This window comes from Eufriesea mexicana, unplaced genomic scaffold (assembly GCF_001483705.2).
Source record: "Eufriesea mexicana isolate 0111107269 unplaced genomic scaffold, ASM148370v2 scaffold1992, whole genome shotgun sequence".
Classification (NCBI taxonomy): domain Eukaryota; kingdom Metazoa; phylum Arthropoda; class Insecta; order Hymenoptera; family Apidae; genus Eufriesea; species Eufriesea mexicana.
The window spans coordinates 173,101-191,765 of NW_016910066.1; the positions used below are offsets into that span (position 1 = coordinate 173,101).

Genomic DNA, 18,665 nt, shown 5'->3' on the forward strand with positions numbered 1-18,665 from the left:
CTTATAATATAACATTAAATATGTTGTCGAAAATAAAATAAGTTCATCTGACTTTAATAATTATGTAGCCCTCGAATTTATTAAGTTTAGTGTATATACAGCTAGAAATTGAAGTCCTGTTCACTGAATATTACTAATTCAAGTAATTAAGTAAAAGCACTAAATCATCAAAGATATTTCAAATAACTAATTTGCAATATAACAAGCTAATATTTTTTTTATACTCTTTGGCAGTTAACAAGTAATGCATGATATGCTGGCAAGCTCTAAGTGTGTTTATAACGTTTACCCTAAAACACGTGTACATAATTTTCAGAATCAGACGAATCCGCGAATTAATGAAGCCACTTTATCATACTCTTATCAGATTATTTTTCCAAATAGTAATATTATTAAACGTTGTACTATTAGTTCATTTGACGCTTGTAAGCATATTTTTCAGTACAATTTTCGACTTTCTTCAAACTTCCACTGCTTAAATTACAGAAAAAGTAAAAAAAGTTATTGTCAATATCCCTGTTAATGAAATATTTATCAACAATTGCTCAAATTAAATATAACTTCGTTAGAAAAATTATTTCAATGACTTTTTTTCTTTACATTCAATTTTTAAAATTACTTGAAAGTTTAAAGAAAACCTCTAAAAATCTAGAATGCATTTGACATGAAAAAAAGGAACTCAAATCATAATGAAATTTTATATATATGTTATTCTTGTAGCACAGAATTCTTTAATCAGTTAGCGATGGGCATTGAATTTTCATTTTCCTTTCAAATTTCTATTTTATTTGAATATCATATAAAACTTACAAATCTTAAAATTATTAAATTTATTGTAACACCATTGAAATATTTTATCATTGCATCAATAAAATTATTTATTAATCATATTTTTCATTTTTATATTTAAAAAATTCAAAATTTGTCAAGTTAAAAATTCAATAATTTGTCATAATTTCTAATATTAATGGTTTAAATTCTTCCAGCCCATCACTATTCTGGACATATACTCTAGTATTTTTCATACTTTTCCGCAAAACTCGGATTACGTCTCACCATATACGAAATTATCACTGGTTTATCATAAATGTATTTCAAACCCTCCACTATGATGCTTTTGCAAATTGAATAACAGAGTTTTGCCTTTGGGAAGCAATGAGACCATTTCTTTCACTTTCCATTGATTCTAAGATCATTTTGCATCGCTTTCTTGGAGGAAGGATTAATGTTTCTCGTACTGGAATCGCCAAATCGAGAGGATCCGGCGAAGGTACAGGACTTACAGGATTACTACTTGGAGGAGTTAGAATTGGTTCTCTGTCTACTCTCATTCCATATTCCCTTTGCCTTTCTTCTTCAACTGCTTCAAGTGCAGCTTCAACTCTTCTACGAGCATCATTTCCTGGTAAATTTAAAAGAGATGAACAGTCACCAACAAAATCATTACTCTGAATTCCAAAACTAGTATATGTAGAAGAAACTTCAGGATATAGAAATAAGTGAGGCTGTCCAATGGGAGCTATAGGTGTTGTTTGGAAGGTTCTCTCTTCACTAGGTACCAGAAGCGGTTGTGAATACTGCTCTCTGGAATACATATAGTAAGGAAACTCTCGTGGAGTGTCATCATAAGTAACACCATCATCGCTTGGCACTTCAGTCTTGTGATTCTCCTTGTCACTGGCAGTGCCTACGCTGTTTGCCTGTGAGATTTCAATTTCTGGCTCAACTGGTGAGTCTCGAGGAGAACCACTAACTGATGAATCTGAATGAGTTTTAATGTGTAATTCCATTGTTTTCTTTGAACCAAAAGTCTCATGACATAATGTACACTTGTAAACCTTTTCACCATAATGGGCAACCTAAAACATTTATTATATTATTATTATATAAGTTTAGAACCATAAGAAAAGATACTAAAATTGATAAATCACATCAAATAATTGCAGATGTAAATTATGTTTTACTTATATTTAAATAATGTTACGTTTTATTTAAATTAATCAATCTCTTTTGAACTTTAGAGATATTTGATAATAATGTTTAAAGAATTATTTTTGGCAAAATATTAATTTCAATGTATATGGAAATATATAACTTTTAAACTTTAATAAATTTTTTCTCACTTGACCTTTGAGAAATTGAATATACTGTATTGCTTATATTATTATAAAATAATATGAAATGTATCATTATATAATTTTTATTTGAAGTAACAATTGGTTCTATGTTATAAAGTTTAATATAAATATTAATGATATTAACAAGTCATATGAATAACACAAATGCGAAAAAATTTATATTACATAATGTATATTTTCTAAGAAGAAGTAAACAAACCTGATGTAACTTCAACACGTGATTATAACCAAAGGATTTGCCGCAAATGTCGCAAGTATACGGCTTTTCTCCAGTATGCGTGCGCGTATGAACCTTCAGTTGCTTTGAACAAGTGAATCCCTTCCCACATGCTTTGCAAACATACGGTTTTTCCCCAGTATGCGTACGCATGTGAATTACCAACTGTCCACTTTGAATGAATGTTTTCGAACAAACAGTACACTTATGTGGCCGTTCTCCAGTGTGAATCCGCATATGTCGATGCAATTTACCACTATGTTCAAATGCACGTTCGCACACATCACACTTGTAAGGCCGTTCTTTTGTATGTATACGACGATGCACGCTTAAATTTTCTTTTACGGAAAACGATTTACTACAATACTCGCATTGGTATGGTTTTTCACCAGTATGTGTACGATAATGTCTAGTCAGTCGTGCAGGTACCGCAAAAGTTTTCCCACAAATATTGCATCGGTAAGGATCTTCACCTTCTTTACCGTGCGAACGCAGGTGGCTCTGATATAAACTCTTCTGATCGAAGACTTTTTGACACAGCAAACACTGGTATGTCTTGTCCTCGACATTTGCCGACAGAGTCTCAGCACCACATGCCGGTGATGTGAACGCACTTAAATCTGGACTACAAACGAGACTTTTCACCGGATTCATTGGCTCCACAGTCGATACTTCGCTACTGACCGACATCGTTGTAGAATTTGTGATCCGTTTCGTTGAATAGTAACCCACCATTTTTCGTTGCGAGTGTATTAATCTAAAAATAATAGAGAAAAACGATCGTTGATGACAAAATTTGTAGAAAAATATTTGATTAAAACAATTAACTTTATTACAAATTCACAATAACTGATAAAGTTCATAAAATTCATAAAATTTACATTTAATTTAATGACTTCAAATGTAAAATTTACTATCTGAAAATATTAATATAGTTATATATTAAATAAATTGTTATCGTAATTATAATAAATCTTTATATTTTTCATCAAGAAATATTAGAATGAGAATTTTTGCAATTTTCATATTTTGAACAAACTGGACTATGATAATGAAACTGAAGAATAAAATAATATAATTTTAAAAATAATTGTATTTGAACTTCAATATTATAATATAAGTAAATTTAACGTTTAAATTCATTCGTAATAAACAGGAATAATATATTACAACAATGTTATACATCGTTTACCGCAAGTAACATTGACAGCATTTCAAGCTGTTACATAGCTTACTATATATACATTTTCTGCAGTTTAAAATTTACGAAGTATACGAAAAGATAATAAAACATATTATTACAAAACATACTTTTAAAAAATGCTAATAAATTAATTTTTCTACAAAAAATTTCTTAATATTCCAAAAAGCTCCGAATAATTCAAGAAAAAAGTCAACTAATTAATTAATAAAATACATAACAGATAGTTTTAAGCATTAAAATAGTAAGGATATACGTAAAAAGAATGTTTTAAGGAAAGACAGAAATTACATATTTTAAGTAATCTTCATCACTAAATTCCATTCGATATGAAAAAAAAACACAAAACTTGGAAAGTCATCGCGTTGAATTACCTGTAGAATAACAACAATAACAAGAAAACATTTATTTGTATTTTTGTAAGACTATTTTCATGAGGTAGATTGACATGAGGTAGGTAGAAAGACACGTTATCCTACGTGTGAACGCCAACTGTGTAAATGCCTTGATTATACGCCGATCTAAAACGTAAGGATAACACGGCTCCACTCCCCACCAAATGACTTTTTTTAAGTCTAAAAAAATGTTCACGAATAGTGTGACGCCCCATGCGTACACGCACGCGCACGCATCATGTACGCATACGCATCCTGCAACTTTAGCCTGCCCCTAATTCTACGGGGCCTATGATGAACCGTATATTATCGACGCACGAACCTGCTACACTCGGAATTTCTTATTTCTTTTTTCTTTGTTTAGAAGAAGACGAAGATTATTTAATTACTTACAATTAACAATTGACAAAAGATATTTTTTAACAATTTGATGCTTTACTTCAAAATGTATCACATATAATTTTAAATAATTTAATACATATATTTGTTTGTATGTTTGAAAAATGTAAAAGTAGCTATATTTTTAATTTGTTTTCATATTGTTATATAAAAAATTATTTATAAAATTTAAATATTCTGTTAATTTGATTTTTCATATATTTCATAAGAATAAGTAATAGTTATTGATAAGTATGTAATGGCACGAATTTATTAATTAGTTCTTAACAATAGAAGATTAATATTATTTTTTGTTATTACCTCTTTTATAGAAATTAGTATAAGATCCATCTGAAAAACTACTTGTTATTTGACTAAAAATCCTATATAAATTGGAAATATCATTTTGCTTAAATATTTTACTTAAAAATACTATAAAATTAATATAAAAAAGTCGTATGAACATTGTCCTAAATTATGTATTATCATTTTAAATTCAAACATGTAAAACTTTTAGAATCCATAAATGACTACTAATTTAAAAAAAGTACTAAGTTTAAATACAAATGGTTATTAAGTTTACAACTAGAAATTTATTTATTTAATTATACAATTCACAATCGATCTTTCAAAATAGAATATAATTTCATGAATCCCATATCATAACTTAAATTTCAATATGCTTTTTTTTTAAATTTATGCGATGAAATTATTTAGCTATTGTTATTACAGATATATCAAAGTAAAGCAATAGATTCTACAATAAACGTACTAAATTTGATCTTAATAAATATGCATATTAATTTTTTTTTTTTGATAAAATTAATCTAATATATTTATTTTAGAAAAAAAATTGACAAAAAATGGAAAAATAAAAAGTTTGTATTTTTAATCTGATAGGAAGTTTATTGAAGAAACCCGACATTGTTCGCATGTTCGTACGAGGTCGTCAGTTCAGAATAGGTTAAGGCTGGGTTAAACCTGCACGCGCGCCTCTCAATGAGGCAGTCGCTATGGTTGGCGGTGGTGCAATACCGCGCCGTGTCGCGGTAGAAACCGCTTGCCGCTGCCTCCACGTGTACTCGCCGCATTTTTTTATAGCGATCACCGACCTCGTGCAACTCGTCGCGCAGTAAGGACGTTGAGTTACATCACGAATCACAGCCACATATCACACCTCTCCTAAGTGAATCTATTGCAACCTTTCTTTCTCTTTTTCACATAGACGTCTACTTTGTTTTTCTTTTTTCCTTAATTTTACGACGATACTTTTAAAACACAGAAAATGTGATTGATCGTGGAAAACGACGCTACTAGCGCGACCGAAGTTTGCGGCCAAGGAGAAAACTATCAATTTCAGTGTCAGTAATTTCTTGCTTTTTTCTCACATTTTATTAAAATATTTTTTAATTTATTAATTTATTAAAATATTTTTCCGAAAATATTTTGAAGGAAAATTCGATTTAACACTAAATATTTATATTAATTTATTGATAAGAAGTCTATCATTTCATAAAAATGTAGATTAAACGTGTTAATGATATCTTTTTTACTGAAAAACTCCACATTGAATTTATAAATTTTGAAAAATTTAAGCACATATTAACCAAATTAATTAGAGAGAGCAAGAGAGGGAAGCGGGGGGGAGAGAGAGAGAGAGAGAGAGAGAGAGAGAGAGAGAGAGAGGGGGAAATAAAAAAAAGAAAATATAAGTTTACGTGTTATTTTCAACAGTAATCTATATAAAAATCTTTGTTATAAATTCGCTCGTTTTCGTAAAATACATGAAAGTAGAAATGTCAAAATCTCCCACCTGTGAGTGTCTTGTTAAACTCATCCAAAGCGAAGAAATCCCATGTCCCGGTTCATCATCCTCTGAAGAATAACGAATCAACGAAATAACTCGGAAGATTAAATCAATGAATAGAAACGATTATACACGTTCTCTTTAACGTATATCGCGTTCGTTTGTCACTTCTCACAACTGAATGTCGACGAAAAACTCAAACTCGAAAACGAAACCAAAGGACCCTCAGGACACGGCCAATTGTACTGTGTAATGTTTACCGCCTGGCCATACCGAACGGCGACGGAAATCATCGATCATGGCCGAAGTGCTGTGCTCGACCCTGCCCCACCACTCTGGCTATCCCCACCATTGTGACAACGGCGGCGACCTACAATTTAGGGCGAGTAAGTGCTTTTCGCAGCACGTGGAGGCAGTTGTCGTGGTTTCGGACGACCCCGCAGTATAAGTACGACGAAGAACACTGACAGAAGGAGATGTAGATATCTCCGATCTATAGGGACGCGTCCATATTCTACACACGCGTACGTGACGCCACAACACATTACGATAAACTTGGTTAATCACGGTTTTTTTATCAATGATGAAATAATCAAAATATGACTCAACTTCGGATTTTTATTTTTCATGCCTTACATGAAATTAAAATTAAAATTAAAATTTGAAATTTTTGTTTACAAGAACCTCTTTATTAATGTTTCATAAAGATATCAAAATATATTATATATGTACATATATTATTGGATACATAATGAATTTAATATTAAATATATTATGATATAATAACATTTCGATAAAAATTTATTTATAATGAATTTGAGTTGTAGTATAATTATAATATTAAAACGTAACATCACATTTACGCCCTATTTTATAGTAGCCATTGTTAATGTATATTTAAATGATATACAAATATTAATATATCATCATGAACAGACTGAAAGGAGTACATATTTAAGTTTTATAATTTTTAATGTAATATATACATAGATGTATTTTTAGAGACACAAAGAATCGAATATTTTGATTCAAAAGTAAAGAATAACAGCGAATAGCTCTTTCGCGCAGTATGTACATATGTATGTACATATGTATGTACTTATGTATGTATAGATACGAAGATGGTGACACATCGAAAAGAAACATTTACTAATAGTGTGGAGAGGCAGTCTACTTATTTGATACGTGCATTATATATGTAACAATCCGGCAATAAAATGTGCAGAAGGTTAAATCCAATCGATACAAAAATGTTCATACTGGTACATTCATGATTGATACATGTAATATTTCTTTCTTTCCTTAAGCTTTCATTAATGCTTCGAATGACCTTCCTTTTAGTTTTATTTCTTTACTGTATATTATATTATTCTTTAATATGATAAAGTACGCATATCATTTCCATCTTTATCTTTTATTTATTTATAATAAAGTTCTTATTATCACTATACGAACTTAAATTTCTAATAATTATTTACATACGTTTTAATTTAATTATAAATAAGTAACGCGATTGGTTTAACGATTATTTTAAATAATGATATAAAAATATTCAAAAATTGAGGTTATCATCTGAGTATGTATTAGTGTGTAATTAGTTATGAATGAGCAAATTTCATTCGATCTCGCGATGATTATGTCTGGGACAAGTGTCGTGCGCTATAACGATATTACTTTCGAACAGAGGAGAGCAATGACCCACTGCGAGCGGTGCACGTGTGCCGTGGAGAAACCACGACAGCTGCCTCTGGACGGGGCATTGGACGCCGCGTGCGGTGGCAATAGCGGCAACAGCAACTACTGTACGTTAATCCTATTCTTTTTCCGTGTAGTTGTGTCCCTGAACTATGCTTTGGCGATGGATAGGTGATGGTAGTAATGATAGTAGTAACGACACCGTTTGTGGTCTAATTTAACGATATTAAAACTACACGGAATGTGTTTAGATTATTTAGATTCGTTTCATTCGTTGATTTTACGAAGCGATAAATAACCTCTAAATGAAATCGAATATTAAAAACCATTCAAAAGATTTCAATTTTTAAAGTGTTTGTAACTAATGGCGTGACAACAACAGTTCTTCGTCGATATAGGAAAATAGAAAAATAGGAACATTTATTAACCTTGAGGAATTAAGACCTGAACATCTTAAATGAGAAATATTCTACATCTATTGGTATTAGATCGATTTTATCGTTGATAATTTTTGGTACAATTTTATAATACTATACATAGATAATTTGTAAAAACAATTTCCGGACCTTTAGTTACATTGTTTTCAAGACCGAAAGAGAGATTGAGTACTATGAAATTTGATAGAGTGCAATTATTATTGTGCATTTACATTTTTATTATGAACAAAGGTGATAATAGATACGCTAAGGTATTATGTAATTCGTTAATCAATGATAATATTAAAATGTATTTGAAGGATAAAATACGTCAATGTTGTAACACGTGAATGCAGATAAGATTATCGTCTAAAAGTTTAACCGTTCTGTGCAACTGCACGATATTTTCTTTCGATATCTTTAACATACTATGTCCTTACACGTCTATCTTTCCTCCTCAGTTAAATAGTTGAATATCATTGTTTCTCAGATAATAACATTAAAATTTTATCTTTTAATTAACATATTCGAATTTAACTTTTCGTAATGTTATTAATGATTAAACATACAAATATTAATTATACATTGGTATCAAATATAAGCTTAATAAGTGGTCATTTGATATAAAATTCAAAAAGATTCATAAAAATTATTAAATCAATGCACGATGTTATAGAGGCACGTGGGTTACACGCATACGGAACTCCGCGCACACATACGCGCGCGCATTGTAATCGCCGGGGGATCGCGGAAGTTAACAAAGGTTCCAAAACGTCGAAACTAGACGAGTTTCAATGTTACGTGCTAGTGGTGCGTGGGTTAGCTTGAAGGCGGGGGGGGGGGGGGGTAGAGAGAAAGGGAGAGCGGAAAGAGATAGAGATATACATGGTGGAATTACTATTGTGGTAACAATCAACTTTAGAGAGATGTACCTTGACCAATCTTAACGCGGCACGTTTTAAGATATATCAGTGGCGACCTTAGATGCAAGCACACACTCGCGCGCGTACACACAAAGTCATACTGAATTCAAAATACGAAAGGAAGAGAAAACACAATTTAATGCCTTTTTGTTTTTATTGTGACAATGCTTGCCAATAGTCTTGTGAATCGAAAAGTTATACTAAATAAAGAACTCAACAAAGAATCTGTTCGTTATTATAAAATAATATCGATACATTACATTAGTTGTATACATAAAATATACAGATGCGAGTTGACAAGAGGAGTATAATGCATTATATAATCTATACATCTGTAGTACACACACGCGCGCGCACACATACGCGCTCACACACACACACAGTATGATTGTACTTTTTCATTACATAACAATGTAATATATGCCAACTACGTTACTCTGTATATTATTCCAATTTTAATATTCGAACTGTTCCAAAGCTGGGTATGAATACGAAAATAATATTGTTTAGCTCCCTTTTCAGTATTTATCTTTTTAAAATAATACATGATTCAAATTAATAATTATATAATAAAAAAACGTTGAACTTGTCAATGAACTGCTTTCATCTTCTGATTTCGATGGTTTTTAAATAGGTTATACTTTCGAAATAGCACCTGAAGCCGATCGACAGGACTTTTGGAAGGGAATGTGAGAGAAAAGGAAGGGTGAACTGCAAATATAAAATTTTAACTTCGGGAATTCAATAGTTTTCGAAGGATATTAATAAAGAGTTTTTGAAGAATTATTTACTGTCTACTTGCATATATGTATGTATGTAAGGTCGGGGTATATCATTTAATCCGGTCTCCAAGAGCAGTCAGTCAAACGCTATCGTAACATTATATCGCTGATGCTTAAAACGAGAGAAGAGATTTTGCATCGGAGAGCTCTATAGATCTTAATTGTTGCTCTGCCGTCGGCTATCTAATAGTTGACAACAACAATACTACTTATTACAAAGAATGATGATTGTATATTGTAACGTCTGCTGTATAATATTTGTATAAGCAAAATTCAAGGTATTACTCGACAAGTTTGTTTATTAATATCTCAGGGAATATTAATTACCCGGAGCTTTAAAAGTTTTAGAAAGTGTTAGATTTCGGACACCTTTTCCCCTTTATGTCTTTCCTCCAAACCTTATGCTGATCGGTCACGAGAGCTATACGGAAAAATATCTAAATAAAGATTTAAAACAACTTTTTCTTTTCTACATAAGGGTTAGTTTGTCTTAGATTTCGAAATATTTGCAAAAACTTTCTACATTGTACTCTTCCTATAAGTGCACGCTTGTGTTTTGAAGATTTTCATATGTCAATGGAACCTTCAAAAAATCCTGTTTAAGTCCACTTTTCTAACGAGATTATACGTTATATGTATATGCATGTATATACGTGTATGTATTGAGTTGTCAGCCATTGTGGAGTGTTTTTGAGAAACAGTAAATATATATGTGGCGAATTTATGACGATGTACACATACACTGGTACGAGCGTGCATGTATAGACAGAGTACGATTGTATAATGTTGAAAGTTATTTGCAAATAATCTCGAAAGCTAAGACCAAATGGCAGTTATACACATACAAAAAGTTGTTCAAAATATCGAGTTTTATAACACATCCAAAAATCATCAAAATCGAAGGAGATTATCCTTCTATGCATAATTACCTAAATTTCTTATATTTATATAGGGTGCGGTATTTAAATCGGAACAACCGAATATCTTGATTATCATTATATTATATTTTATCATATACACTAATATAATATTTTATTGAGATTAAGGATTATAAGAACACATTTTGAAAAAAATGTAAGTTCTCGTTTGAAAAAATGGAGTTGAACTTCGAATGGTCTTGAAATTATTCATAAAATTAAAGAACATTAATGCACTTCTCTTCCCTCCTTTGAACGGAATAATTTTTATCTGAAACATTCTTTCCATATAATGATTTATTTTCCAGATATTCGGTTGTTTCAATTTAAATGCCGTACTCGGTACATGCATTTGCTTTAATAAGTAAATAATAAAACTTAATTAATAAAAAATTATATTTTTTATCATATCACGCATATTATGTTATTGTTATGTTATTGTTATATTATATTAATCAGAATTACTTATGTCAACAATTTATATTTTTAATGCTATCACTTATTACAAAATTACAAAATTTCTCATATATAAAATTTATAATTCATTTTATGAATGTGTTACATATAATTTTATGAATGTATACTTCATAAGTTGTCTAAAAGAAATGATGAAAATAAAGGAAAAATAAAACAAATAAGATATTTTATTATGTTATAAATAATTTTATATTAATTATAATAACTATTTTTAAGAAGTTTCATATTTTTATATAATATGCCAATAATTATGTTACATATACTTTCAAATTAATTACTTTAAGAAAATTTGATTAATTCTTTTGTATCTCTTGTATATCACATATAAATATATACGTCTAATATGATGTAACTAATATAATTATAAACATATTTATAAAAAATGTGTTCTAATTAACGAATTATAGCGAAGAAAACAGATTAATAAATCGAAATGACGATGATGTCCTTTCTAATATTTTAAACTACGAACAAACTTGCTTTTATTGTTTATTCATTTTATTGTTTTACTATTTTATTATTTTATTACATTTTTCATTTGATTATTATATAATCGATTTAAATATTCTTAAATAATAAAATAAATTTATTGAAGATTACTTTTTAAAAAGATTATTAGAAAATTATGTTGAACAAATTAATTTCCACTTGTAAAGTTACTCTACTTTTATGCAATTAAGATGATATTATTGGTAAAATTATGCAAATCATTTAAAAATATACCTATTTATTAAAACTCTTAACGTTAAAAAATAAATGATATAAATTCTAGATGTCGCTTTTGTACAGGTATTTTTAAATATTTGCAATGAATTTTTCTTCCAAAGAATAAAAATTGTTATTTTAAAATAAAAAGCTTTTCTTTTAATTAAGAAATTAATTTCTTTTGTCTCTATTCTTTATTTAATTTTACTGTTGTCATATTTAATACAATTATGTAATAATGTCAATTGTTAAAAAAATTAAACAAGCTTGAAAAACTTATTATTCTTCCGTTAATATACTTCTGTAAATAACACTTAACCACTAATTTGGTAACAAAATCAAATTTGATAATATCAATTATTTCGAAATCCAATAAATATTATACATACACATCTTATCTATGTTATTTTATATTCTCTGATTTTCATTAAAAGAATGCAATTATGATACAAAGATTTCGGGATATTGTAATCTCCATAGTTATATTATATATAAATTTGTAATAACATAGGTATCCATGTGATAGTGTAATGAATTTAAAAAATGGGAGATAATAAATTAACGTTATTAACTAATCCTTGGGATACATTGTCCACAGTAACTACATTTGACAGGGGTATATAATATAACCTTAAACTCGTATTCGTTTCTAAAATATGTTAGTAGTGTCAGTTATAGTATTTAAAAAGTATAATATTTTTTTTAATTGTTTTCATTATTATTTATTCATTGTATTATTTGGAATGGTAACATAATTTGTTTAGCCATTTTTGTGAAAAAATATTGTTTTGATTAAAAACAGAAATTGTGCAAAAATAGATTTTTAGATAGTGAATTGTTTATTGTTTGATATAATAGTTACAAATTTTAAATAATTTTAATTAACTCTATTACTAATATATTATTATGTCTTTCTTATCATTCGTGTGTTGATTTATTAGGTAATAATGTAAAATCTACAATATGTTTGGATAATGAAAGTAAACAAAATAATGGACAAACTGTAAGCATAATTACAACCTCTACTAGTCTTTTAATTGAATCACTTATTCAACAACTGTGTGTATTATTTGAAGAGGATTTGGTATGCAGAAATAAATTATATTTTGGTAATATATTGAAACTTTTATTAAAAATTATTTTCGATGTATTTTTGTTACTATAAAAAAAGTTTTTATATTTATATGATTTCAAAATGAAATGTAATAGTTTTAAATTAAACATGTACATTTCTTTTTATCATAAAATTGTTATTTTTTAGGAAATATAGTAATTAAATAATAATAATTTCTATTTATTTTACTTTTTTTTTTTAATAGTGATAGTATTTATTTATTTCAACCTTTGTGATCATGAAATGAGCTTGGTTTACATCTATAATCTTAATCTAGACACATTCATCTGTTTTATCTTTATTCATATCCAAATTTGCTTCTATTCACATTTTCACTTCTTTGTTTCTCATTTCTATCTATTAGCTAGCAGCCATACAATCAACTTACAGTCTTCAAAAGTCAGAGATTCCTGGAACAATGTTTCCTAATTTATAATTGCAATGTTTTGTTTCTACACAATTCTCTATGATATACTTTAATGTACCCCATTCTTCCCAATATTTCTCATATAATCTGCTTTCTTCATACATCAAATATCTATTTCATACATCTAAATTTTCATGTTTAACTCCCTTTGTCAGCCTCCAACTTCTGCTCGATCCTCGTTTATTCAAGTATTCTGGTTTTGTTTCCATTCTGATATATTTGTATCTTTCATTGTATACTCTGATTTTATTGCATTGCTTCTGGCCTTGCACCTCTTGATCCTTTCATTCAATTATCTATATACCACTTTGCCTCTATAAGCTATTTGTTGTCTTAAACCTATCTAACTATATAACTATTTTTTTAAAATGTAAAACGTAAAAGTTCTCTTTTTCCTTTGCATTTTTCCGACTCATTCTACCTTCCTTTTTTTCTTGTAGACACTTTTTAATTGTTCACTTTTCTTTTGTTAATTTAAGCTTTCCCTCATATACCCTTACTGTTGCTTTTGATATAATTCTTAATTTGTTTCCTTTAACTTCTTCCAATACTAGATAACTAGGTGTATTCTGTTCTAGACTTAGGTACCCCCTTATATACTCTAATTAAACTGACTTTATTACCAGCCTTTCCATTCATTCAAACATTCCTATTCAATACGATATCTATATTATTATCCTTGAATAAAAATATTTTTTGTCTATAATCATTCTAGAATAAACTTACTCCTATTCCATCCTTTAACGTCCATTTTTCTTTTTATTTGCATTTTAAAATTTATATTTTGTTAATGAATTAATAAATTTTGAAATAAATGACAAAGTAATTTTTATATTTATTTTTAGCTATTTGCGATAAACTTCACGAATTAAAACTAATTGATAGTTCATACAATATGATAGAATTGGAGCCATTAAGAGATCAATATCAGCAAGCACTGTATCATTTGTTTACAGTTACACGTGCAACGTTTGGTTGCCAAAATATATCACAGATTTCTAGGTAAAATATAATACAAATTATGTTTACTTATTATTGTAAAAAAATGATATTATGTTTAAATATTTATTTCTTACAGACCTCTAATGACAGAATGGTCCAGGTATCGTAGAGACTTCCAAGAAATAACTTTTATTGCAGCTGGTGGATTTGGTAATGTCTTTAAAGCATTACATCGTCTTGATGGTATAGAATATGCTATTAAAAAAATAATAGTACGTTCTGGTCGAATTAAAAATATATTGCAACATCTTGAAGAAGTGAAAACTCTTGCTAAATTAAATCACACCAATATAGTTTCATATAAAGGTGCATGGATAGAACCAATATTACCTTCTACTTTTATACCATGTTTAATATCCTCAAATCACACACAGACCAAATTAAGTTCTATAGAACATAGAAAAGGAAGTGGATACAAGTCATGTATAAATCAAATATTTAACTCACAAAGTCAACAGAGTATTGAAGTAAATGTTAAGAGCAGTCAAAGTCTAAAAGAAAGCAATGAAGAGGACATGTTGTCACAATATAGTAAACAGATAAAATATAGATTTGGTATGTGTAATTATGTTAAATAATTAGTAATTAATCATGATATTAATAATCTCATGAATTGAATGTATTATCTATTATAGAAGAAGAAGTGGTAGAACAAAATATTAAAAGTGATACAGAGAAAAGTAATTCAAATAGTATAACTTTTAGAAGCAATGCTGAACATCAAAGTAATAAAACAGAAAATAATACAAATTATTCTGATGGAAGTAATTCATACAAAGAATGCAGTAAGAATAAGAGCCTGTTACCATATATACCTCAAATGGTATGTATAAACGCACGCGCATACTTGCATATACACGGAATATATCCATGAAATTATTATATCATTTATAATAATACAGTTTTTAATAATTAATAATTTTGCGACTACTATACAAGGAACACATAAAAAAAAATCTATCATTATTATATGCGTTAACTGAGCGTATATTGCCTATTAGTGATGGCGATTAAGCATAGCTACGGCACTGCTTGCGCGAAACAAAGGAGCGATAACTGCTTGGCGGTAAAGGACCATATTAATGTTTCCGATAGATATTTTCTTAATCTATGAAAATTGAAAAATATTTTGATAATTCTGTTGAACGACTTCTTCTTCAGATATATCTGTAGAATCCCGTACTATATAGCAAATTCGTGCTATATAAAAACATTTCGTTAATATGTAAAAATAGTACGCAGAATCTATTTACATAGGTGTTTTTTTTGAACTTAAATGATTATTTATATTAATTTAAAGCTTTAAAATATTATAATCATAGATACTGAGGTACTCAGGGCTCTCCTTTCTACTGTTTGAGACAATTAGAGCTTCCTAACATTTTTAGTTTTCACGCGATACTTCATGTTTGTTAAAAATAGGAAAGTTTTACAAATATTCGAATTTTTTTCGAGAACTGACGGTGATACGGTAATTTTGCTTATGTATTCATGTTCAAAACAAATAACTCTACAAGAATCATCCAATATATATTGCAGAAAAGAAGAAAAAGGTAAAATTTATTGGACAGTGTTATTTGACCTTGAACAGTTTTATGAAGATTATATTCATATATTTAATAGTATTTTGAAAATATCTTAATACTAGCTAAAGATGTGGGTTTCATTTAAAAATGTGAATGTGATCTTCATAGGGCTTTCCAAGGTCATCTCAACATCAAACAATTATCACCATTATATGTTCTTTTTGACATTCTATAATCCTTATTTGACATATCTTTTTTGTATTTTTTTGTATTTTCAAAATCTTGTATAGACACTTAAAATAAACATATAATAGACATAACAGACGCACGCGCACGCAATATGCCTATTTTAAGTGTCTATATATATATGCATATACAAGGTGTCTCCGAAAGTTGGTATCAAACTTTATCTTTACTTTATATTTACTTTATATCAAACATGTAGTACACATCAAAACAAGTAAAAGACTTTTAATAACCATGGCCCTAATTATAGTAAAGTCTTTCTTTTCTGGCTTTTATTAAACCATTTCGATGAATACTAAGATTTATCAATACCAGTTGGTAAAAGATTGTTTTGTTTAATTACCAGTGTGCATTTTAAGTAAATATATGGGGCATGGATATTTGAGAGTCTGAAATTGAGACTGTGTGAACCACAACAGTGTAAGTGAAAAAACATTAAAAAAGAAATTATAATTAAGCTTATCTGACATCATAAAGTAAAACCTAATCCAAGTCAAAACAGACTTTTACCAATTGGTGTTGGTAAATCACATTTAACATTTATTAAAATGGTTTGATGAAAACTCATAGTGAAAGTGTTTATAAACTTTTTGGAACTTTTACCATCTTACTATAGTAAATATGGAAATTTTATGGAAAAGCTTAGGATTTACTTAAATTAATTACTTAAATTACTTATCTTTATATATGGCTTCTAATTGATAAATACTCTACAACATTAAAAGATTTGTTCATCTATTATATATAAAATTTCAAATATGTGAATTTAAAGAGTGAGAAATACACAACCTTGTATATTCAAATGGCCCTTTGTGAGAAAACACTTCAACAATGGCTTGATGAAAGAATGGAGATGACACCACAGGCAATGATCATTGCAATATTAACACAAATTCTGTGTGGTTTAGATTATATACATTCTCGTGGAATTGTGCATCATGATATAAAGGTAATGAAAAAAAGGAGGTAACAATTAGAGAAACATATTATGAACTTTCATTTTATTTCTTAAAAATATGAATAATTTCTTACTACACGTTAGCCAAGCAACATATTCATTTCCACATCAGGACAGTTACAAATACAGTTAGGAGATTTTGGTTTAGCTTGTCCATTACAGAGAGAAAATCATCATTCAATACTTGGAACACATATGTATGCAGCACCAGAACAACTACAAGGAAAATGTGATCCTAAGGTATTGCTTCTGCTTTTCAATACTATATTAATTTTAAGAAATATTTTGAAATAATTTCCATTTTTTCAGAGTGATATATATAGCCTTGGCATAGTACTTTTAGAGTTGTTGGTACCTACGAGAACTCATATGGAAAGGATTGAAATAATTAATAGTTTGAGAAAAGGACAAATACCAACAACATTAACTGCCACTTATCCTAAATGGGTATGTATTTACAATAAGATGTTATTATAGTGAGACTAGAATACAAAGAAATTCAATTTTTATTAGGCACATATAGTAAGTCAATTAGTTCAAGAAGACCCTGAGAAACGGCCATCAACAAATCAATTGTTACAAGAATTAAACGAAGATAAAGATATGATTATAGCACATTTAAAAAATGATATTACTGAAAAAAATGATCTCATAAAAAAGTTACAAGAAAAAATATTATTATTGGAAGAACGAATCGATAAACGTAATATATCGTTACGTGATATATAAATTTTTATAGTACTACATTTAAAGGATATTTTTTACAAAAAATTATAACATTATTTTCAACTTTAAAAATTGATTTTTAAAAATTAATAAGAAAAAAATAATTTTAGCATGTCTACACTTTTACTTCCACTAGAATACAAGATAAATATATTTATAAGGTGTTATCAAGTAATTCAACTGTATATCTGTTACGTTTAATTTTTATTTTAAAATAAAATATTTCCATATATTATTAGTTTATAATTTGATTTTTATACAAACAGTATAAATATCTGTATTTTATACAAGTATATATATATATAGTATTTGACAACAATTTTATTTATGAAAACAAAAGTATTGCAGAAAAATATTTATTTACATAATATCTCAAAAAAAGAATTACAAACTTGTGTAACATTGTGATAATTGAAATAAAAATATGGCTAACCGTTTTATAACATGAAGTTATTTAATCTTATTATACACAGTTTTCATAAAAACTATATGTGTAACAACTATTATAGCCGTATTATATGTCTCTAGATTGGTGGAGATTTATTAAAAAATTTTTGTACTAAATTGTTCTTGACCACTTTTTTAACACGTTCGTCGCCGTCACCCAAATATGAG

The 18,665-nt window shown here is 28.5% G+C and overlaps 2 protein-coding genes across 3 annotated transcripts; one reads left to right on the top strand and one right to left on the bottom strand.

Annotated features, from left to right (window-relative positions):
- Positions 1 to 1,106: 1,106 nt before the first annotated feature.
- Positions 1,107 to 6,566, bottom strand: Kr-h1 (kruppel homolog 1). Its single transcript, XM_017902757.1, has 3 exons — positions 6,143 to 6,566; positions 2,338 to 3,112; positions 1,107 to 1,859 (listed from the first exon to the last, which is right to left on the bottom strand). The coding sequence occupies exons 2-3, from the start codon at positions 3,088 to 3,090 to the stop codon at positions 1,107 to 1,109; spliced, it is 1,506 nt and encodes a 501-aa protein (XP_017758246.1). The 5' UTR covers positions 3,091 to 3,112; positions 6,143 to 6,566.
- Positions 6,567 to 12,594: 6,028 nt separating this feature from the next.
- LOC108549403 (eukaryotic translation initiation factor 2-alpha kinase 1) lies at positions 12,595 to 18,053 on the top strand. 2 transcript variants are annotated; one of them, XM_017902763.1, is made up of 9 exons: positions 12,595 to 12,667; positions 12,993 to 13,160; positions 14,438 to 14,594; positions 14,671 to 15,149; positions 15,230 to 15,417; positions 17,139 to 17,315; positions 17,409 to 17,564; positions 17,634 to 17,771; positions 17,838 to 18,053. In XM_017902763.1, the coding sequence occupies exons 1-9, from the start codon at positions 12,595 to 12,597 to the stop codon at positions 18,051 to 18,053; spliced, it is 1,752 nt and encodes a 583-aa protein (XP_017758252.1). The 2 variants fall into 2 exon arrangements, with proteins under 2 accessions (XP_017758252.1, XP_017758254.1); XM_017902765.1 differs by having other exon boundaries at positions 17,848 to 17,885.
- The last annotated feature ends 612 nt before the right edge of the window (positions 18,054 to 18,665 follow it).